General features: G+C 43.9%; 1 protein-coding gene across 4 annotated transcripts in view; it reads left to right on the forward strand.

The window, feature by feature from the left end:
• The first annotated feature begins 12,080 nt into the window (after nucleotides 1–12,080).
• LOC104143907 (transducin-like enhancer protein 4) overlaps nucleotides 12,081–23,792 on the forward strand; it is a 103,009-nt gene continuing 91,297 nt past the window's right edge. For all 4 annotated transcript variants that reach the window (XM_068928013.1, XM_068928014.1, XM_068928015.1 and 1 more), the window contains exons 1-4: nucleotides 12,081–12,219; nucleotides 12,510–12,607; nucleotides 13,576–13,639; nucleotides 14,994–15,038. In XM_068928013.1, the coding sequence (XP_068784114.1) occupies nucleotides 12,175–12,219; nucleotides 12,510–12,607; nucleotides 13,576–13,639; nucleotides 14,994–15,038 (252 nt within the window). In that variant the 5' untranslated portion in view covers nucleotides 12,081–12,174. The remainder of the gene's footprint in view (nucleotides 12,220–12,509; nucleotides 12,608–13,575; nucleotides 13,640–14,993; nucleotides 15,039–23,792) is intronic.

Consider the following 23,792-nt stretch of genomic DNA (forward strand, 5'->3'; position numbering starts at 1 on the left):
AATATAATAAATAATGTACAGATTTCACAGCCTTGTACAAATATTAATTGCAGAAAGTCTTATCACACTTCCTTACAGCAAAACTGAAAATAAATTGTCCAAAGTCAGGCAGTGAATCAGTGGCGGAGTTGGTATCACACTTCTAATACCCATTCCTACTCCCTGCTTTGATTTGGTGTCTAAATTCAAGGACCAAATCAGGCTTTGGGCTGGGGGTACTGCATTTAGCTAATTGCACCTAATCGCAAAATTCTTTTTTGGGGGGGCTGGGGGTGGGATGAGCTGTCTTTACTCGCTGAGGAGGAAAGTAAGCTTAAAAAAATACTCTCTGCAAATTTAAACTTACGGAATTCCCTAAAGGTGAATAGCTGGGTTAGAATCACAGAATCACAGAATCGTTTAGCTTGGAAGGGACCTCTGGAGATCATCTAGTCCAACCTCCCTGCTCAAGCAGGGACCTCTAGAGCACGTTGCACACAATCATGTCCACGCGGGTTTTGAATATCTCCAGAGAAGGAGACTCCACTACCTCTCTGGGCAACCTGTCCCAGGGCTCTGTCACCCTCACAGGAAAGAAGTTTTGCCTCAGGTTCTGACGGAACTGCCTGTGGTTCAGTTTCTGCCCGTTGCCTCTTGTCCTGTCACTGGGCACCCCTGAGAAGAGTCTGGCCTCATCCTCTCGACACCCCCCCTTCAGATACTTGTACACATTGATATCTCTGAGAAGACCTCTCAGTCTTCTCTTCTCCAGGCTCAACAGGCCCAGCTCTCGCAGCCTTTCCTCCTAGCAGAGATGCTCCAGTCCCCTCACCATCTTCGTAGCCCTCCGCTGGACTCTCTCCAGTAGCGCCACGTCTCTCTTGTACTGGGGAGCCCAGAACTGGACACCCTACTCCAGGTGAGGCCTCACCAGGGCTCAGCAGAGGGGCAGGATCACCTCCCTCCACCTGCTGGCAACACTCTGCCTAATGCAGCCCAGGATACCATTGGCCTTCTTGGCCACAAGGGCACATTGCTGCCTCATGGTCAACTTGTTGCCCACCAGCACTCCCAGGTCCTTCTCTGCAGAGCTGCTTTCCAGCAGGTCAACCCCCAGCCTGTACTGCTGCATGGGATTATTCCTCCCTAGGTGCAAGACCCTGCACTTGCCTGTCTTGAACCTCAGGAGGTTCCTCTCCGCCCAGCTCTCCAGCCTGGCCAGGTCCTCTGAATGGCAGCACAGCCTTCTGGTGTGTTAGCTTCTCCTCCCAGTTTAGTATCATCATTTTTATGCAGAAACTGCATAAAAACTCATTCCTCCCACATCCAGAGCTAGTGATCAGTCACGCACATCTTACTTGTGGGGGGCAACTCCCTCAGTTTAAATATGCCCCTAGTTTTCTTCTCTTACCAGAACTGCACATGCACCCCCTGATTTCTGCCTGCTTGAGATACTATTAATCCTGTGTGGTCACAAGTGCTTACAGTTTTCTCAGTACACAAGTTGGAAGCCCTAATATTTTATAATACAAAAGAGTAGTCTAAACATTAGAATCCAAAGCATTTCTTTATGAAATAATTAGCTGCACAGCATTTGACCTCTTAACAAGCGTGCGGTCTGTAATTTGAGGGTTATCATTAGCAACCCCTACAAAACTGGTATAATCAATCTGTGAGCACTGCCCTCTAATTCAGAGCAATATTGTTGTTTAAATTGTGCTTATTGCTTGTTTTTAGCTGTGGGGAAAGAGAAATGTATCAATTGTATTGAATAGTTTCAGTATGAATCTCTCCCTTGCTAGCTGATATTGAGAAATTATAGAATGTTATTCATATTATCTGTTTGGTAAAGGCAAAAGGTTGATGTAGAAAATAGGGACAGTGTATTTTAATGAAATACCTCTGAAACTTGGTTGGTAGAAAGCTTTTATAAACTGTGGTTTCTGCTAGGTTACTGTATTAGGAGCCTCAAAGCTTCCTCCAGTTAAGATTAATTTATTGTTTGTAATAGCTCATATGCCTTAACAATGTAAAGACCATTTCCCACAGACCAGTTAATAAGATACAGCACAGAGAAAGGCCCAATGAATCTGTTTGTTACAGTCTACTTAGTGAAGCTATGACTACAATACTCCGATGCTGAAGTCAGTGAAAAGACACCAGCACAACACAATCCAAGGAAAATGCAAGCTGATACAGCACAAAAGAGTCTTTGTTTAAGAGCTGCAGAAATTTCCAGCAACTATCTGGACGAAAATGCAAGATAGAAGAGAATGTAATTAAATAACAAAACAAACCCAAACTAAAAGAGAATCATTATGAACCAGGACAAGGACACTTTGTTTTTAAGTGTGCACAATGAATTTTAAAGATCTTTGTTCAGAAAGGGAAATAAAGTATTATGGAGGAGTGACACATTTGATGGATGGGTGGGTTCTGAAAAACCACATTATCAATTACTTTTTCTTGTTTGGCTCCAGTCCAGTAATTTTTATTTGAACAGGCCACATGCTAGCATGGTTTTGATTGCAGGAAGTGACTGACTGTTGTTAAAGGGGCTACTATTTCACAGGCTGTCTTAAGCTTTCCCCTCTCCCTCCTCTGTCTGATAGAGATTGTGTTATGGCAAGCACTGTTTCAATTCTTGCATGCATCCAAAAAAAAAAAAAAAAGTATGTTTAGTAAACTACTCCCTGTTTTGTTTTCAGCCAGCTCACATCCAGTTCAACCCAATCTATCTCGCCAGTTGTTTGGAAAACAAATCATGCCCCTTCAAGTTTATTTCCCAACCAGTTGGACCCTCTGGGCTGTCTTTCTTTTCTCAGTTACACCAGTGTTCATCTCAAAACCCCATGGAGTCACTTCACTTGAGCTGTGAGTAATTAGGGAGAAAATCCCCACTCATTGCTTCCTTAAGTCAGTTTTGCAGAGTATTTGTGAGATTAGCTCATCAAAAGGATTAGTTATCAGGAATAAAATCTCACTGTTTACCTTTGAGACAGGCGTGGGTTAAAGAACCGCTGATAAAGTACCTGGAGTGGGGATCATTACGCTATACCCAGCTGCACAGACAGAAACACTCCTTCAAATAACAATCATTTCCTCTTTGTGGCTTCGTAAAGTCCGTTCTCCAGCCCCCAGGGAAGATAATTGCACAGTTTACACTCAGTTTTCAACAAGATTAAACTATGAACCTTACTACAAATCATATCTAGAACATAGGACCGATTCTCCCTTCTTCTCAAATCCACTTTGCTCCACTCTGGGAGACCGATAGCAGCTCTCCACCCCGTGGAAGATACTTTGGACTCCCCATGGGGCTCCTCCCTGGTATTGGGGGATAGGAGAGAAAAACGCGTCAAGGGCAAGAAGGGAAGATGATGATGTAATTCACAGCGGGAGAGTTCAACTCTCCGCTCTCTAGAGCCAGGTGAACACGGAGAAAGTAACCTCACACATTGCTTGTGTATAATCTGACGATGTGGCAATATTTTTCATATCGCTCTAAAATATGTATATAATCCACAAAAGCTCAGTGTTGACCATTTTCTGAAGACATGACTGTCTCCATGGATATTTCTACATCCATAGTTAGAGTCAGTGTATATTAATCCATTAAACACAGAAATAGAAGCATAGCAGATTTCGTGGTTCTCAAAACCCATTTACTGTTTAAAAGTTTCAAAGCTGAAACATACTAAAAGTTCAAAATTGCCTGGACTCCACTAAGACAGCAGGAAGTTTACACTGTAACTAATATATTTACATAAAGCACATTCCTCCCTATTATTTTCATTCTGCATCGTAATTGGAGAGAAATTATTCTTCCTATTCCTTAAGAACGAAAAGTGTATTTAAAGAACAACCCTAGTTGTTCATCAGCCGAAAACACAGCGTAGTTTTCTCCTGCTTTAGAAGAGTAAACATATATACAGCAGCTACTTGCTGAAATCAGTCTCTGCTAAGCACGTAAATCTTTTTATATAACTACTCTGTAGCTGCAAAAAGAGGCGTGCACATCACTCATGAACGTCGCTCCTAAGGAAGGAGTAAGGAAAATAAAACTGTTTCACAATGCACTGAATCTAAACTTCTGATTCCCTGTACTACTGTACTTGCTGAGTCTGCAATACAATAATATCATGCAAGTCGACTTCAATATGTAATTGAAGATTAAAAGAGAAATGGTGTCTTTACCCTTTTAGAGCAACCAGGAAATTTGCAGTATATGATGTGAAAAAGAGAAGTTCCAAATCTTATTTATACCCTGAAAATAAGTTCAAAATCTTTTCTGAATTTTTGCCCTAGATAATATTTTTGCGCTTCTCACTTCACTCACTTTTGCCAAAGTAAAGAAACATTAATAGGGTCAATGTAAAAACATTAAAATAAGGAAATATTACATTCATTTGCAATTATTTTTCTTTATTTTGAACTCTTACCTTCCCATATGGCTTTCTTTATGCTACTTAATGCTTACTTGAACTTGTATAATTCAATTGGTTTATAGAGTGTTCCCTTGCATGACAAACTAAGCGGTTCTAATTTAAAGCAGCTGACAGTGTGAATTTCCAAAATAATGATACGTTCTCTTTTATCAACAGTTTATGTCAAAAATCCCCTTTTATCTTAATATTTACCTAAAAAAATCCTAAAGTTTTGAAAAATGTGGGATATTATTCACTGCATCTAAGAAATCTCGAGTCAAAAATGTAACTGCAAGCATTAGATTTATTCAGTAATTAATATGTGCTAAGGGCTAAACTGTGACTTTCATTAATGGCATTGCGGGGGCATGGGACTGCACCTTGGGCAGCAAAAGGGCATGCTGAGCCCATTCTCTTTATCTTACAATATGGCCTGCAGATCCATCACATCGCAGTGAGCACTAAAGCCCTATTGTTGTTTTAAAGGCTAGGTAAAACAATAAGCCCCATGTTTTCAGAAAGTTATCACTTCTTAGAGGGGTATCCTTGTTCTTGTCATGCTGAGGGCAAATGCATGGGATGCTGTATCATGTGAGTGAGTGACTTCTTCCTTGCTGCAACTCCGGCTTTCAACAATTACATACATTTTCTTGTGAAACAATATGATTAATTTTTTGGAAGCTGAGAATAGATTTGGATCCAACACTACGAATGAACTGGATTACTTGATGTTACTGAGATTAGCTTGGGTCCTATGAATAAAGTTTATTGAGAAATATTCCTGTACCCTCATCAAAATTGCAACATGTTATGTAGCTGGGTAATGACTATAAGATGTAATCATGTGAAAACAGGATTTAAGCCCTGCTTTGTCAGATCTTCACATATTGTAATAGTCCCACGTATATGACAAGCTAGAAGAATGTTATTACAAAATCAGGGACAAACAGCCTTATGGCTACATCCATAATAGTCTAGGTAGGTCCTACGGAAAGTTAGGGGGTGATCAGGAGCACCCGTATCTTAAATCTGATATTTAGGCATAAGTGCAAATTCAGTGATGCATAGGTTTTTTGCTGGGCTTCTGGACTTCTGGAAGGAAGGAAGTTTTCTTCCCAAAGGATTTTTCATGGTTTCATAGATAACAAAAACAAAAACCTGTTCCTCACTGCTGATTCATAGGTTTCAATGAGAAGGGCAGCATGGCTTATGAAAAATGACTTTAATTTCAAATATCCGTCAAGGCCATTCTTGCACTGCATGAGTTTGGAAATCAAGCTTCTAGTGTGTGATAGGCCCTAAACTGCTAACCTTTCTGCAGACAAAACTTTGGAACTCTCAGACTACTTTGCAATGATTTTTTGTTTTGTGAGAGAGCTACGTATAAATTAACTTATGAATCATCATATTATTCATAGTACCATAAATTATCTTAATTTACTTACTATCTACCACATACCCCTCAGATCACTAATGACTCATTTAGAAAGTTGTACATCAGGAGTGTTTTAAAAACATCCTGAGGGGAGGTTACTTGATAGCACTTGTAAAACATAAGAACACTAACCAGGTGTCATGCTGCTACATTCTTCTATCTGCAAAACCTGGCTTAGCACCATAATTTAAAGTTTTAAACAGTGAAAATTTGGTGCTGATTCAACCGAAAACCTCACTGAGTCTATCTTTTAGTAAGCTGGTTACACAGTGCACTTAAATTTGTGGACTAATGTAAGATTTATTATGAGGCATTTTGAACTGATAGATTAATCAAAAAACTTAACACCTTTCTGTGTGTGTGTGTGTGTGTGTGTGTGTGTGTGAGAGAGAGAGAGAGAGAGAGAGAGAGAGGGAGGGAGAGGGAGGGAGAGGGAGGGAGAGGGAGGGAGAGGGAGGGAGAGGGAGGGAGAGGGAGGGAGAGGGAGGGAGAGGGAGGGAGAAAGGGAAGGAGAGAGGGAAGGAGAGAGGGAAGGAGAGGGGTGACGGTGCATAACAGAGCAAAGCATGGTAATCTAGTAGCTTGGTCCCAAAATAAACTGTAATAAGTTGCAATGCTAGGCATAGCTCTACTGGACTTGAGCTACAGTCATTCCAGGCAGGGAATCTGTGGGGTTACATACAAAAAGGCCTCAGGATTGGGTGTTTTATTAAGGGTCCTCTGGCCCTGGTAAATTTCTATACTCAGTTTATGATTCAATTATAAAAAAATCACAAAGTCTGAGAGTGGGTTACAAAAATCTTGGTGTGAAAATAATTTGTTTTTTACCTACCCTATGAAATATGTATATAAACACATCAGTTCGTTTTAGACCTTAGAACTTCAATGTAATTAAAAATGGACTAATTCAGAAGTAATAGGTCTGAAATGCCCATTTGCTTTTCTTGATAAAAGGAGAAAAAAAAATAGATGGGATAGCTAGCAACCACTGGCTCCTCTATGATATTTCATAAAGGTTTTTCTGTGCCAGTCAAACTCAATACACTTTCTGTACATATAAAACTGCCTAAATATTTCTTGCAGTCGATTCACTTCTGAGAAATCTTTAGCAAGATGTGTAAAACATTTAAGAACTACCTTCTCGACTTGCTAGATAATAGCTCAGGTTATATAACCTACCATAAAAGATTTTTCATAAAAGAAGGAAAAAACAAGGAACTTTAAATACAAAACAATCTATATTTAAAGACCCATCAAGGTTGTGTCAGAAGTGACAAAAGACAGGAAAATAGAATGACACTGACATTCTGATCTCAATTCACATCATTTTAAAATAGCAAGTTATGGCGCAGTTTCTGCTTAAACTTTTGAGATTTACGGATCTTGCCAGAATGCTGCAAAACTGGGCCATGACCTTGCCAAAAAAAAAAAAAAAGTGTACCTGCTTTACCTTATGCACAATGATTACTCTATTAACTTAAGTATATGCAAATACACATCTTGTTAAAACTTAGCAAAGCAAACTGCCTTGCTTCTAGCCACACAAACTCACGGAAGACAATGGGCAAGCAAGAGTGAATAGCGCTGTGCGGACACAGTTTGGATGAGCATCGCTGGTGAATCACCGTCCAAAGGAAGAAGAGGGGCTGCTTTGACTAAAAAGCTGTGTGCTTTGCCTTTTAAGGTGTTGAATACATTCCAGTTTGGAGCTCTGCATGTCAAATTAATGCAGGCCTACAAGGAAGAAAAAACCCTGTTGCTAATTTCGGAATTTAATTTCATCAGATATAGTGTTTATTTTGTAACAAGACTAGTCCTCCTCCAGGCTTAGGATTTGATCCTAAAATTAGAGGCCGAGTCTGCCCAGCACATTTGGAGAGGCACTTATAACTCTGCAGAACTGCAGAACTGTTCTGTTCTTACACTGCTCAACAAAGCTTGCATGCATGCAGGTGACAGGCGTTTAAGCATTTGCAGATTTGGCAGCTGTATTTCTGTATGTCAAGACTTGGTCCTGGCATATGATGAACATCCTTTTTTCAGAGGAGTTGAAGGTACTCCACTCCCCGACAAAGGACGCTCACAACCACTGTTTTTAAAAGCATTTTTGATTCTGGAAGATTCAGACACATGATAAGTGGTATTATCGGAATTATCGGAATAGGTGCTTTATGTCCAGATCTTCAGATGTTATTTAGAGGCCTAAATCCTACTGGAATACTGATTCTGAAAATGTGAAAATTCCAGTGGAAATGAAACCTGCAAGTAGGATGAAGGCTCACTATTGCAATGCCTAATGGTGCTTAACTTCTAGACCTTTTTTTAGTCACAGAAAGACAAAAGGTGAGAAGGCCACATTTTGGTACATTTCCCAGTGACTATCTTTTATTTGCTTAGGCAGAAAGGGCTTCAATGGGAGAAATTCAGAATCTCTTGCCACAAAACACTCTAGATTGTAGTGGTTATAGCCCTTACCATGTAGGTAGCAGATTTTGGTTTCCCTATAAACCGTATTTCAAACCAAAGAGAAGAGGATATCTGTCCTGGGCCACCTGCATCTCTGAACCCTAGGCAATGACAGAAGCTGGATGCCATGACCACCTCCGTCAGTACCACCATTACCCTGTTTAGAGTCCGGAGCTCCTGGTACTGACCCGGTCCTTGCAGGTCAAGTAAGGAAGAGGAAACCTTGAGGGAACGTCCCATTAAAGCTTCAAAGGGCTTAGCAGTTGCCGGCATTAGCCAGAGAAAGGTAGGTGGTAAGGAAATTTTACTACTAAAATATAAATATTTATAATTTATCTACCATTATTAGGGCACTGTTGCTGAGTGAAAGTCTTGAGATCATAAATTTGGAACGCAGGCATCATAAATGACTAAATGATTAAAACCACATCTAGATTATATTTTAAATGCAGGTTTAAACTGCAACTCATCAGGCATAAAAACTGCTTGATGGCATATCTCATCCTCAGAGGCACAGAAAGGAAGAAAGTCTGAGCCTTTCCTTTGCAGGTGTGCCAACACAAGGCACTGTCTGCAACGGGGTATGGCAGAAAATTTGTTATGGGGTCTTTTTAGGACACGGCACCAGGAGGTGCAAATTTTATTACTGGCATTTAGGCTTTCAAAGTTTTAGGTGCCCAAGTGGCAGCAACGTAGACATGCTAAGTGCAGGGCTCGGGACACAGATGGGTGAGTCCATGCAGACCACGGAAGCCACTGCAGCCAAAGCCTGACTGCCTGTAGGACTGGTCGTATCTGTTCTTTTACATGGCTAATTTCCAAATACTTTTATTGCACCTTCCAATATCTGGCCCTTGGGACTGAGCAGTCCTTCTCTCTTTTGAAGCTGATAGAAAACGTCCTGTTGTATGTCAATGCATCTTTAGAACATATTGTTTAAAGGTCAAATCTTTAAGCCTTACTCTTGTGCGTAGCTGAGAATAACATCCGTTCAGTGGAACCACTTCCAAGAGAGAAGATTTCGTCCCATAAGTAAAGCTAGTAGGAACAAGCCTTAAATTATAGTGCATTCAGTAACTATAAACATTATACATCTCAACCTGCCAAAGCCGTATTGTGGGACACCATGTAACTGGGCACAGAAGAAAACTAACAGAGCAGGAAGCTTTAAATGATGTGGGATTGCTTTCTCTGACATCAGTAAGTATTTGTTTTATAGCCTCAGTTTCAGTGGCTTTGCATTTCAGATGTAAATAATTTAAAATAATACAGGATACAAGGTCTAAAGCGAGGCCCATCTCTGGCAATGCAGACTGCAGCGAGGTAAGGCAATTGATGAGCTAACACGACGCTGGAGAAAGCTGTCTGGCTTTCTGCAGCGTGGAGGAGCCTCCCAACCAACGTGGTAAAAGATTCTGAAGTATTGCTAATTTATCAGGCAAAATACGACGGGGTATTTTTTTGCTAAGACGCGGCAGGTCGACTGGTTCCCTTCCGAACGCAACCTGCTAATCAACACCAACAAAAAAAGGCTCAAAAGCAGGCGAAAGCCCGTCCGCGGCCGATGACGGAAGAGGCAGTTTAACGCCGGATCCCTCCACGGGACGGGAACGAGGCCGCTCGGCCGCTGCCTCCCGCCCCACGCCGCGCCGCGCCACGCCGCGCCGCGGGACACCGGCCGCCGCTCCCTCCGCCGGCCACGGCGGCGGCCCGACCCAGGCCCGGCGGCAGCGGCCGCAGGAGGGGCGGCGGCGGCGGCGGCCCCGGCCTTTCCTCCCCGCTCGCCGCACGGGCCTCCCCCAGCCCGAGAAGGGCACTGCCGCCTGCCGCTCCCAACGGGCACAAACGGCTGAGCGGCGCCGGGCCCTGCCCCTCCCCCCGCCGCCCTGAGGGGGCCGCGCACCGCCCCCGCTGCGCGCCCGGCGCAGCGCAAGCCCGGCGTCGCCCGGCGGGGCAGCGCCTCTCTCTGAGACCCCCCCCCGGCCGGGGCCGCCGGGCCGAGGGGGGCGCTGCCCCCGCCGCCCGCCCCCCCGCGCCCAGCAGCGCGGGGCTCGGCCCCGCTCACGCGAAAATTATGCCAGCTCCAGTGGCGCGTAAAATTGATGTGAGCTGAAGGGAGAGAGATCAGCGCGATCCTCCCTCTCTTGTCTCAACAGGGGTTTCGGCACGTTACACAAGGCCGCGCTTGTCTCTTTAAGGAGACATTGCCCTCTAATTAGCGCGCGTCCCTCCCGGCGAGGGCGATACGGCGGCACCGGGCGGGGCGGGGGGCCGAGCGCACCCCCCTCCCCCCCCGCCGCCGCCGCCGCCACCGCGCCCTGCTCTCGCCGTGCCGCCACCCAGCGCTCGGGCTGCCGCGGCGGCAGCGGCGGCGACAGCCGACACCACCCCACGTTACTTTGATTGACAGCTGAACAAATGTTTCCCCTGTTCGAACGCCGGCGCTATGGAACGTCAGCGATCTCAAAGCTCCACCTCGGGCGGCGGGGAAATAGGAGGGGAGAGGCACGGGGGGTGCTGTGCCTCCGCCGAGGAAGCTGTCTGATTGGCTGCGGCCCCGAGAAACGTCTGGTCCCCACGTGGGGGCTCATGCCTGGGCCACCCCCCCCTCCTTCGGATGTGTGTGCCCATTTGTCAGCGGCGAAATGATGGGCATTAATACAGAACAGCGGTTAATGAGCAGCCGCCGCTGATTGGTCGTTGGCTACGCCCTTCACGGGCGGAGCACTGGAGGATCGGCACGCGGGGGACGGGCGGCGCCGCAGTGCCTTGTGGAAGAAGTAGTCCTCGGCGCGGCCGAACGGCGAGGAGAGGCGGCCGGAGAGAACTGCAGCTCCCAGGCTGCCCCGCGGCCGGCGGCCTTCCGGCTGCTGTGAATATGTATCAGAATGTTAATGATCTGCCGCTGCTAAATTTGGTCAAAGAAGTCAGTTCGCCAGAGCGTGCTGTGGGAGCGGCGCGGAGCGGCGGCGGCGGCAGCGGCGGGCGGGCCGGGCTGGGCCGGGCCGGGCCGGGCCGAGCCGAGCCGCGCCGCGCTGATCCGAACTGAGCCCATCCGTTCAGATCTGCGCGGCGCTGCTGGTGCTGCTGCTTCCATCTCCCGGAGTTTCTGAAAGGCGAGGAGGAAGGGAAAAAAAAAGAAAAAAAATAAATAAAGCAACCCGGACCTTTTTTTTTTTTCATTCTTTTCTTAAAAAAAAAAACTAAAAAGAGGGGAAATGAAATCTGGCTGATAGGGAAGAGGAAAAAAACCCATCACAACAAAGGGTTACTGCACTTAAACCTCCGAAGACGCGAATATCGCGCAGGGGGAAGAGACGAGCGCAAAACCGACAGCAAAACCTCTTCAGCCCAGGAGGTGCTCTCTTCCTAGTAAAGAAAGGAGATTTTTGTTTCTTTTTTTCGCTCTTTTTTTTCCCCTCCCCGAACGCGTGTAGGAAGGATAACAGCCGAGACCAATAAAAGTTTGCAGAAGGGAAAAAACTGCGAGAGGGGATCCTCTGGGTGAGCCGCGCGCCGGTGCCGGCGGAGGGGAGTCCCTGCCCGCCTTCTCCTCCTCCTCCTCTTCCTCCTCCTCCTCCTCGTCCCGCTCCGCCGCCGCCCGCAGCGACCCGCCGCCGCGGGGACGCGCCGCCGGCCCGGCCGGCCCGGCGCGGCCCTGCCCGGCCCGCTGAGCGCCCCCGGGGGATGTGGCAGCGGCCCCCGCAAGCCGGGGACGCCGCCGCCGCCCCTCGACGCCGCGGGGGGTGCCCCGCCAGCCCCGGGGCGGCGGGGGCCGGGGCGCCCCTGCCCGCCGCCGCCGCGCCGCTGCGGCCGCAGCCCATGAGCCCCGCTGCTCCGGCCGCCCGCGCCCGCTGACCGGCTTGGATGATTCGCGACCTGAGCAAGATGTACCCCCAGACCCGGCACCCGGTGAGTGCGGCGGGCCCGGGGGGCGGACGGGGACACCGCCGGCTTGTAGCCATTTTCTTATTGTTGTCCCCGGCTCCGCGGCGGCCTTTGCCGCCTCCGAGTTGCCCTCGCCCCGCTCTGGCGCGGCGCGGGCTCGGTCCCCACGCGAAGGGTACGGCCGTTGGGGCCGGGGGCGACGCCTCGGCCCGGCCCGGCCCGGCCCGGCCGGCGGGGAGCCGGCGGAGCCCCGGCCGGGGGGAGCGGGCGGGCGAGAGGGGGGCGATTAACCGACCGCTGTCGACCGCTTGTAGGCTCCTCATCAGCCAGCGCAGCCCTTTAAATTCACCATTTCCGAGTCCTGCGACCGGATTAAGGAGGAGTTCCAGTTCTTGCAGGCGCAGTACCACAGGTAACGGCCCGTGTTTACTTTCGCCGGGCCGCGTGGCCGCCCCGCGCCCGGCGCTCCTTCCCCCCTCCCCCCCCACCCCGGTCACCGCGGAGGGGCGGCGGCGCGTAACGGTCCCCCCAGGGCCGTAACGGTCCGCGCGGGACGGGCCGCCCCGCTGCCGGGCCGGGGGCCGCGCTGCGTCCCGTCCCGGGAGCAGCGCTGCGGGGCGGCCGCTCGCCCCGCTCAGGTGCCCGGCGATGCGAACGCGTTTGGGGGGGTGTTTTTTTGGCCCCCGTTTTGGGGCGGCCCGCCGCGGTCAGGCCCCGCTCGTGTCCCAAACGACGGCGCGGGGGGCGGCGGTACCCGCAGCTGCCGGTGGCCCCGCCGCGACCAGCGGCTGTCGCAGGGCTTCGAGCGCGCTCTCGCAGGGCGGGGAGCTGGTGTTTGCCCCGGCATCCCTTTGAACCGCCCGCAAGGTTTGCCTTGCGCGTCTGTCATCGCTATCACCAAAAAACAAAAAAAGGCCGATAACTTCTTGCTCCTTTAAGTCGCGATATGCATTTGATTCCCCTGTGGTTTGAATGAAAGCAAGAGGTGTTTCTAAAACTCATTTAGGTAAAAACTCTGAGAACTAAAGTACGGATTTGTAAGTGGCTTCTGAAGCTTTGGTGTTATAGGTGCACACCGACATGTTTACGTTTTCTGCGAACCAGTGGGCTTTTTTTGTCCGAGAAAAATACTCTCCTACGTGCTATGTACCGCTCACTCGGGAGATGAGGATGTTGCAATATCTCTTGAGAGAGGGAAAGAGCCAACCCCACCCTTAACTCCGAAGCAGGAGCTAGCATGTAGATTTTTATGTGTGTGTTGGAGAAATGCTTGGAAAGGGGAGCAAACCTGTGCTCAGAAGAATGTTCAGTTTTGCATTACGAAGTATGCATGCTTTTTTCTTTTTTCTTTTTTCTTTTTTTTTTTTTAATCTTGAACAGTTTAAAGCTAGAATGTGAAAAACTGGCCAGTGAGAAGACAGAGATGCAGCGACATTATGTCATGGTAAGCAAACTGCATAACAAATTCGAAATATCTATCAACTTGGTGTACAGAGCTGAAATATATTTGAATTGCTGGAGGCAAACAGAAAGATTATAGTAGTGCTGCTGTTGAGGTTGCTTCAGCGTTTCCATTACAAATCCTTAGTTTCAGGGGTTTATAACTTTTTTGTAGCAATTAGTTTCTATGTAAAATCTAGTTTTTCATGTTTTAAGCAACTGGGGATATTTCTTCAAAAAGCCAGCAGATTTCTTGGTCAGCCCTTTAAAGGCATGCACAACTTCTAAAGTATATCTGGGGAATGACGTTTTCACTTTTGATGACTTCTGCCAACTATCGTACTTCTGTAAAGCAGTTCAGGATGATCTTTTTTCTATGAAGAGGTTGAATCAAAATCTTCCGTATGTAAAAATGAAACCTGTTTTCTAGAAGAATTGTTTCTTCTGGGCTGCTGGCTTGTTGTATTACTAAGTTCAGAATACCAGGGATCTAAGCTGTGAAAGGGATTTCCTAGATGGTTGTGGCCTGTCTGGTTAAATAACTTGCATAGGAAGAAGTCTCTAAATACATAATTGCATGATGGATCGTAATGACTCCAAATAAGCTCTTACTATCTATCTTGTGTGTCTATGAAGGATTAGCTGTTTTCCGTGTGTGTGTGACAAATATCATTCTTATGTTTACAAAAACAGTAAAAAACCTTGAAAAAAACTGTTCAAGAGCACAAGCAGATGTTAAGGCTCACATTTGTCTTTTTCTGATGTGCTTAAGTCTTGGAGATTGTTTGATGCTAATATTGCACACGGACCTGAGTTCCCTCCGATACTGAGGCAGTGACAGGAGAATAGCTGCTTTGGCTCTGAATTTCAATGCTTTTTCATTTTTTTGCATCTCTGCAATTTAATTGTATCTTTGTTTTGTTTTTAATTTAAAGTATTGAATAACCAGTCTGTTAGACATTGCTGATTTATGCGTGTGTCAGGTTTCAAGCAGTTCGGACATTTTTTGACATCTTTAATGTGTGCTAGGGAATAAAATCTTGAGCATTTTCTGTGACTTTTCTCTGCTTCTGATCTTTAACTCTGGTTGTGATTAATTTTCTTTTTTGGTGGTTGTTGTCTGGTTTTTGCTTATTTTATGCCTGTTCTTTGTAAATTTGACAAGAAGCAACGTAGATAAAGCAAAAAAGAAAAAAAGGTTGCTATGAAATGTACTTTCAAATTCCAGAAGCTTTTCAAGGCTAGTAAATATTTTGTAGGTCTGTATGTCTTTATACAAATGATGTTTGATTCGAAGTGAATTTTGGAATGACTTTCATGACTGCAAGTTCTAACAGAGCCGTTTTCTTCTTTTTTAGTATTATGAGATGTCCTATGGATTGAATATAGAGATGCATAAACAGGTAGGCAAATATTTTGTTTTGTGTAAGAATGTACTGTATTAATTTCTCTCACCAGTCTTAAAACAGATGTGTACTCTTTGAGAGTTGATTTAATTGCATGCCTAAGCGCATTGGATATTTTTTTGTGCTCCACGGAGCCCTGAAACTTCCGTCTTGTGTATGATACATGGCTCTGTATAGGTTACTGTATTAGCTCACAGTTGTGTGTTACTATATTGACTTTCCACATGTAACCTCTGCAAATGCAAGTGGTCTTTCTACAGAGAGAGTACCCACGAAAATAGCGAGGGGAACGTGGGTTGTAGCTTCGGCTTTATCTAACCTCCAACTTTTGAGGTTTACTTTTTGGAACAATAGCTACATCATAAATGTGTATGAGATGTAAAGGGTTTTCTGTTTATATATAGAAAAATACTGTTATCTTCAATTAACTTGGACAGATTTGAGCAGGAACTACAACGGAAATTGATGTACAGATATGTTCTTATTTCCCAAAAGCTACTTATTTGGACCTTTGTCCAAAAATAGGGTGTTATTTACTCAAGCTCTAAGGAGTAAATGAGCTTCCTATGAGGATGTTAGCATGCTCAGTTTTGTGCCTTGAAGTCTAACACTTAACGCCATGATTAGCAGGAGGTTAGTCGGATGAAGCATGGTAGTGTAAATCAGAATTTGTTATTCAGTAACGTATGTTTTTAACCTTCTCTGCAGGAGAATGAATTAAACATCTGACCTCTTTTCCAGTGACGGAACTTTTTATATGGGAGACTTTAATACTGACAACTCATTTTAGCAAATGGTTGAGCAATTCAGCTGTGTTGCTAAGTAGTGTAAACTGCAGAAATAAAGAAATGGTTGGATGGGAGAGGAAAGACCATCTTAAAATTGGTTTGTACGTTGTTTCTGTTCAAAGTAAGGGATTTTGAACTTTTCTGGGTTGTGGAAATAGGATTTTTTTATCTGGTCGAGTGCAAACATATAAGTCAATTTTTTTGTGTTATTTGTTATATTTTGTATCCCATTAGCATCCCAATGCCACAATACTGATTAGGACCATTTGTGCTAGATGGCATGCAGGTAAGAAGACAGTGGGATTTCCTGCCTTAAAACATTTTGATCTGCAGCTCCAAATCTATGGAACCTTATACATTATTATCCAATATATCCATATACATTATTTTGCAGACATACGTAGCCCTGTTGAGGTCAAATGTGCTGTTCGTGAATGTGATACCTACCCATAAAGACTTAACAAGTATATTTAACAAGCGATCAAGAGTAAAAGACTGTACCTCTAGCTGATCAGATTCTAATTATATGGTTACTCTGTGGACCTCATTCACGTCACTGGTAGTAGTGGAAAGACTCTTATTAACTCTCAGACGTTTTGGAGCTGTTCTCAAATGAATAGCTAGATTATTTCAGGTACTGTTAAAAGGGCAAAAACAATTCATAAATCCGAGTTCTTACAGGCAACCTACGCAGCAAATTCTCATAGGCGTTTGAAGACCACCGTTGCAGTCAAACTTGTTTATATATCTAGATACTGTATTCTTACAGCAATTAGTTGTATGTAGACTTAAACTGACTCCACAAAATTCTGTATGTAGGACAAAATCTGTTTGCATGTGAGATATGAAGTTATATTTCTTTTGAGGGAAAACCAAAGCCCTCTTAATTTTTAAATAATAAAAAATAGTTCAGAAACTGTAGAATGGTAGTGGAGACTTTAACAAAATTCTGGAGAAATTAAATAGTTAATTACAAATAAATGTGAGGATTACAAAGGACAGGGTTTGAATTAAACACCATTTTCATTACTGTTGCTTCTATTCAAATTAGTAACTTAAATATTTTACTCTCATGCAAAACACTTAAATATTTTTGTCAGATGTTGACAAATTAATTGCGGGTAAGAAACTTTTTCACTATCATTCTTATATTTGATGTTAATTTTATCTTTCATGTTTTCCCTTCTGTTGCTACAGATTTTTTTTCCTTTCTCCTTTTGTTCGGCAAGCACAAAATATTTGCCATTTTACTTTAGGATCACACTGTTAAGGCCGAGTGTTTGTATACGTAGTGTCAATTGTTTCATTGGATGTGTGTGAAGCTTTCTTAGCCTTCCACCTTAAATTCCCTTTTCTTCCTCCTCTGTCTTTGAATTGTGCCCAGTTGAAATTGAGCGATTCACTTTTTTTTTTTTTTTTAAAGCTTTCTAAATTCAATCATATCAGAAATCCTGAGGGCAGTTTATCACATTATGAAATACAGACAGCCCTGCAAACCACCTACTTATTATATTTTCTTTCTTTTTTTCACTTTAGCACAGAGGCATATCTGTCTTTATTTGTTTTGCTGGGCAGATAGCCTTGGTTCCTCTTAGGTTCTTTTCCAGATGTACTCACTGGATGCCCTTGTAATGGAAAGCAGGCAATAATGCAGTGAAGTTGCCCTTCGGCGTAATTGCGCCTAGTTCTTAAGATCAGGTTAGGCTTATTCACTTATTAGATTTGTGTCTCAAAGGGTTCAAGAGCAGGACTCCCTGGAGTCCTTGGAAGTACCCTAGTAATTGGTGGCCCTGATATTTGAAACCTTTGTGTATTTTTCTGTTAAAGCTTCTGTTCTTCTTGGCTGCTCCCAGCCACAGAGTATTTATTTTTAGATAAATTTTTCACTGGAACAGAAAATGATGGCTGTGATGGAGTCATGACTCTGTGACTTAGCAAACTGATAAAAGAATAAATGCATAGAGCAGTGATGGTGTGTGTGCACGTGTGTATTGGGGGGAGAAGGAGGAGGGAGGAAGAACATTTATTTTCCCACCCCTCATGTGATGCTCTTCATCAGTCATCCTGTGTTGATTTTGATAGAAGACTATTAAAGTGAAACCTATGGGGAATTTGTCATTCTGAAAGGAAAGCTAATGTAATTAGTACCAATTAAAGTACATTTAGTAAATTGGATTTAATCTTAATTAAGCCTGCATAATGTTGCCAATTTTTAACAATTATGTTTGAGAACATAATTAATTTAAATTTTGGTAACTGAGTAAATAGCATTAGACTGGTAGAATTAGTCATTTGTGTTTTTTTTTTAAAGACATGTGTGGGGTGTGTTGTGACATGTGGTGTTACAGTCTAAAATATTAACCTAATTCTTGATATTCTGTAGTAGGATCAATAAAGCTTCAAGACAGACACATTCCACAGAAAAGCTGAAAAGTTAGACGTTGTGGGTTGCAGTATGAACAGATCATTCCCTCCAGTTTTAAATTGCAGCATTAGAATAAATGTGAGCATTTGAATGGGCCTGGAAATGCTCATTTCTTACTAAGCTGCTTTTTTAACATTTGTTTTTAAGAGGCTCAGTGGATAGTTTATGAATGAATAGTTGATGTGCTGCTCTATGTTTCTAATACGGTGCTGCTACTTGCTATTGTTGGTCATTCAATTTAATTTCTGAAATTAGGCAGTTTTAATGTTATGGTAAACAGTTTATTTTAATTGCTGTAATCAAACACGCTTTCTGAAGGTTTTAATTCAGTACTGTAATTATCACTTAAAGCAAGTGTCTGTCTTTGGCTAGAGACGACAGACACTTGTGAATGAGAGTGATGGAGAACATACATAGGATACAGCATTCACTTTTTAATTTTGTTTTTGAAGGTGGCAGACCATAAATTCGGGTTCTTTTTGGTTAAAACGCTGTCTTTGAACTAATTGTGAGAGGAAAAAATGTAGAATTTTAGCATTTTTAATAGAAGGTCCAGATCTTCAGGAAACTGGATATTAAAAAATAAATGAACAGCGCTTTTTTAATCACAGTAAGAAAACTCCCTGTTTCAGTCCAATCCATGTAAATTTTATTACGAGGCTTGGGCAAGAACCATTTGAGTGCTGCTAAAATATTAATTGGATAGAAATGAAAGGGCTCTACTAGCTGATAGGATATCATAATCATAGCTGCAGTAGTCGATGGTAAATGATGATAAATGGCATTAGGAACCTTTTAGCAAACTGTAATAACTACGAGGAGGGAAGCGGTATGGATTTGCATTATATCTGATACCCTCTAGTACCAAGTGGATTGCCAATACTGCTTGTTTAGCATTTTCTAAGGGCAATAGGATATTGATTTCTGACTTACAAGGAACGGCTCTATTTTCGCCATTGAAAAGTATTGCAGGTTGTTAAGAAGAAATTGACTTGAAGAGGCCTGACTGCTGCCCATCATGGAGCAAATAAAGCAAAACTGCCGAAGCATGGTGGAGCAGCGAGATGGGGCCCTCAGCAATTTGTTGCTATTAATTTACCATGCTCGACAGCAAATCAATCGGCATCTACTTCATCTGCTGGAGAAAATGCTGTCCAGGGCAGATAAAAGGCCCTGCGTGGTGCAGGGGATAGACTCGATTGGCCAAACGGAGGCTGCAGTTAATGTGTAAATAAGTGAAATCAAGGCCACTGTTGCCGAGAAAGCTGTTTTTAATTAGGTTGGGGCTTTATAGTGAGCTATTTAAGAAAGTAGTATAGAGCTGGGAAAGTAAGGGGAGATTTATTGCTGACTGAGTTAATATATGGGTTGTATGACATGCCAGCCTTGAGTCTGCTTGCTTCTTAAGCCTTAGTAAATTATTTTGGTAAAAGGGTAAAGATGGGAATCAATTTGTTTAATTTAGGGATGAGTTTTGACCATTTTTCATCTTCATGGCCGTAAGAGCCATATATCACAGAGAATTGGTCTGTGTATGTGCTAAATATGTAACAGAAAAGTACTCTTACGGCAGGAAACTGGGCTGTGTATGAATGCATGTATGTGTATATGCACTTTTTTTTTTAAAGCAATCTGTAGCTGAATGTATATTGTCTTCCATTTGAAGAATAGCTGGAGACCCAGCTAAAATTATACTGGCTGAATTTGTTCTCCACTGTAAACAGTGGAGAAAGATTTAATGGAGATATGGGTAGTCAGAACTGAACTGGTAAGCTTCAAAATGAGAGAGATTAGAAGTGAAATTTTGAAGACTGCAGCTCGCACAGGACTGTTAAGGAAGGAGAGAAAAACAAGTGGCTTTTCTATCAAAGTCACAACATACGAAAAATAGGTTGTCAAATCAGTTTGACAACTGAGGCTTGTTTGTCACAGTTTTAAGTTATTTAGCCTCTGAAGCCAGCTGAATAGCTTAGAAGCTTATGAAAAGTTGGAAGATGTATTATTCTGCAGTTAAACTAGAAGCCTTTTGCTTTGTAATAACTGCTAAGTTCTGAAGTGAGATTCTGTGCTCTTTTTTCATGGTATAGATGTTAGACAACCTTTTTGTGGGGAGAACTTGTTAATTACTGAGAAGTTTGCTGTTTCCACTTGTCTGCAAGATACTGTTGAAATAACCTGTCCCCCCACAACTGCAGAAGAGCATGTATTAGGACAAGAACTTCCATTTCATTCTGATTTTACCATGCCTAAGCAAAGGAAAATGTCATTTTTCCCCCACTTGTTTTGGCAGTTCAGACAGATGCTTAAGACATAGGAAATAGCACAAAACATGCTGAGCAAACTTTTAAATTAAGACACATGCTCTGTTTTTACTGGCAAAGGGCTGTACCCTACAATGTTTAAACATAAAAGCACTTTTCTGTCTTTGAAGGATGCTAAGTGCCATGATGCTGCCTCACAGACTATGTTAGTTTTTGATCGTACTTGTGATTACAGAGGGAACCGATGGTGACCCTGTGGTTAGAGTTGCCCAACACTTTCCTTTATAGAAAAAGTTACTGCAAACTTTTCTTGCAAGAAACTGTCTCTTCTATTGTTTACAATAAGGGACATTGTCCTGGCAGGAGTCCTCAACTTCCTTTGATAAATGGTGGGAGAGGGGAGAGAAGGGAGAGAAAGAGATCATCTGACCTGGGCCTGACTTTCCTTCACCCAGCACCTCAACACCAAGAGGTCTGACACTGCCATTAGTCAGCTGTCTCCCATCACATCCTCCTAGGTAAACTGAGGAAGTGTGGGTTGGATGAGTGGACAGTGAGGTGGATTGAGAGCTGGCTGGGTGGCAGAGCTCAGAGGGTTGTGGTCAGTGGTGCGGAGTCTAGTGGGAGACCTGTAGCTAGCAGTGTCCCCCAAGGGTCAGTCCTGGGTCCAGTCTTGTTCAGCGTATTCATCGATGACCTGGAGGAAGGGACAGAGTGCACCCTCAGCAAGTTTGCTGATGATACTAAACCGGGGGGAGTGGCTGACACGCCAGAAGGCTGTGCTGCCATTCAGAGGTACCTGGCCAGGCTGGAGAGCTGGGCGGAGAGGAACCTCCTGAGGTTCAAGACAGGCAAGTGCAGGGTCCTGCACCTAGGGGGGAATAACCCCATGCAGCAGTACAGGCTGGGGGTTGACCTGCTGGAAAGCAGCTCTGCAGAGAAGGACCTGGGAGTGCTGGTGGGCAACAAGTTGACCATGAGGCAGCAATGTGCCCTTGTGGCCAAGAAGGCCAGTGGTATGCTGGGCTGCATTAGGCAGGGTGTTGCCAGCAGGTGGAGGGAGGTGATCCTGCCCCTCTGCTGAGCCCTGGTGAGGCCTCACCTGGAGTAGGGTGTCCAGTTCTGGGCTCCCCAGTGCAAGAGAGACGTGGCGCTACTGGAGAGAGTCCAGCGGAGGGCTACGAAGCTGATGAGGGGCCTGGAGCATCTCTGCTAGGAGGAAAGGCTGCGAGAGCTGGGCCTGTTGAGCCTGGAGAAGAGAAGACTGAGAGGTGACTTGATCAATGTGTACAAGTATCTGAAGGGGGGGTGTGGAGAGGATGAGGCCAGACTCTTCTCCGTGGTGCCCAGTGACAGGACAAGAGGCAACGGGCAGAAACTGAACCACAGGAAGTTTCGTCTGACCCTGAGGCAAAACTTCTTCCCTGAGAGGGTGACAGAGCCCTGGGACAGGTTGCCCGGAGAGGTAGTGGAGTCTCCTTCTCTGGAGATATTCAAAACCCGCGTGGACATGATCGTGCGCAACGTGCTCTAGAGGTCCCTGCTTGAGCAGGGAGGTTGGACTAGCTGATCTCCCGAGGTCCCTTCCAACCTAAACCATTCTGTGATTCTGTCTTTCTGTCGGCTAATATGATTGGAAATGTAGCTCTAGCGTAAGATTTGCGCTGAGAGTCAAAACTTACCACCTGCAATGTATCTGACAGAGGAAAAGAGGGAAACTGTGTCACCTTTATATATAATAACATTTGCACCACTTCCTGTAATAACACTTTCCCTTTGGGGGCAAAAAAAAAAAGTGTCTGCAACACTCAATGTGGGAAAAACATCAGTTAGCAGATAGGTTTCAAAGTGAGGTACTCAGGTTTACAGTGGTTTGTGTAAGCTTGGTCCTCCCCTGTTGTATATGTGTGTTATGATGCAGTTTTTACACTCACTGATCTCATTACCAGTTTTCCTAGCAGTCTTCTCTCTGGGCACAGAATAGACATTATGAAGGTAGAATTAAGGCTACAGAGATGACTATAAATCTAGCTTTAAAATGTTTGGCTGCTTGATTCTGCAACTGAAACAACTTTTAATGTGAGAATTCAGATGTGAAATAATTGACAGTATATGTTCCTCAAGACAGGGATTCCGTTTTACTTTTTGTGTTGTACATAACGAAGGATGCTCTCGCTGGTCAGTTGATGAGTATAGCATGCCATTGGTTCGTTTAAGCAAGGAAGTAGATTCTGTGATTCAAATACTAAGGCCGTAAAACACCGAGAATTCAGTGTTGTCAGTTTGGTCTTATTTAATCATTTTAAATAAGAAGCTATGATGTGCTATTTGTGGACATACTAGAGAATTGGTTATGTCACAGACATGGGTCAGTTTGTGAACAGAGTGATTATAATTGCTGTAGAAGTAGATTCTTTCGCTGTCTACAGATTGAACACATCTGTTGCCACTGACTTTCAGAAAATCAACTTGGCCACAAGGCACAGAGGGAGCAGAACAAAGATGATAACATGAAACGTAGGAAGTATAAATGGATACTTGCATTAACTAATTGATCACAATGTTAATAAGTTGGGCTTCAAGTAATCCTATTCTAGAAAAGAAATGGAATGTTTGAATGAAACAGTGGTCTTTATTTAAAATGTAAAAATATGAAGATTTTTAAGAATATCTATTTGTGTCTCTGTCAGTCTGTATATTTTTACAGGTTTTGTTTTGGTTCAAGATGTTTTTTACAGTTTCACTGTTAGCTTCAAGTACTTCTGAGGTAAAATATTTCCCTGGTTTTCTTTAGTTAAGTGCAGTGGGGAAGCATTTTGGCACATTATCAAGAGCAAGTGCCTGTAACTTTTTTTTTAATATTTTTAAAATATAATTGAAATATGTCACAAATCGTAAGCAGAACTCTAAGTAGTATTTTCTGGACTGAGGACATAGGATTTAGACATATGGATCATCTTTCCTAGCTCAGGATAGGTATGTAGTGTTCTGATATTGAACACTGTGGTGTTAGGGCTGAGATGTTTAAATGCACAGATGTCAGGCAAGTCAAAGTTATAGTCCCCGCAGTAAACTTGAATTGGTCTCTTTATGGTTATGTATTTGTATGGTATGCTGTATTGCCAATTCTAAATGTTAAATCATTCTAGTCCCCAGAAAAGCATGAGATTGGCTTAAAATTAATCATGAGATAGAAATAATAAATGTGGGGGGTTCTTTTTATTTTCCTTCTAATTTTAAGCTGTCAAAATGCACTTGGCTCACGCTTCTTATTTTT

Source organism: Struthio camelus, chromosome Z, assembly GCF_040807025.1.
Source record: "Struthio camelus isolate bStrCam1 chromosome Z, bStrCam1.hap1, whole genome shotgun sequence".
Lineage (NCBI taxonomy): Eukaryota > Metazoa > Chordata > Aves > Struthioniformes > Struthionidae > Struthio > Struthio camelus.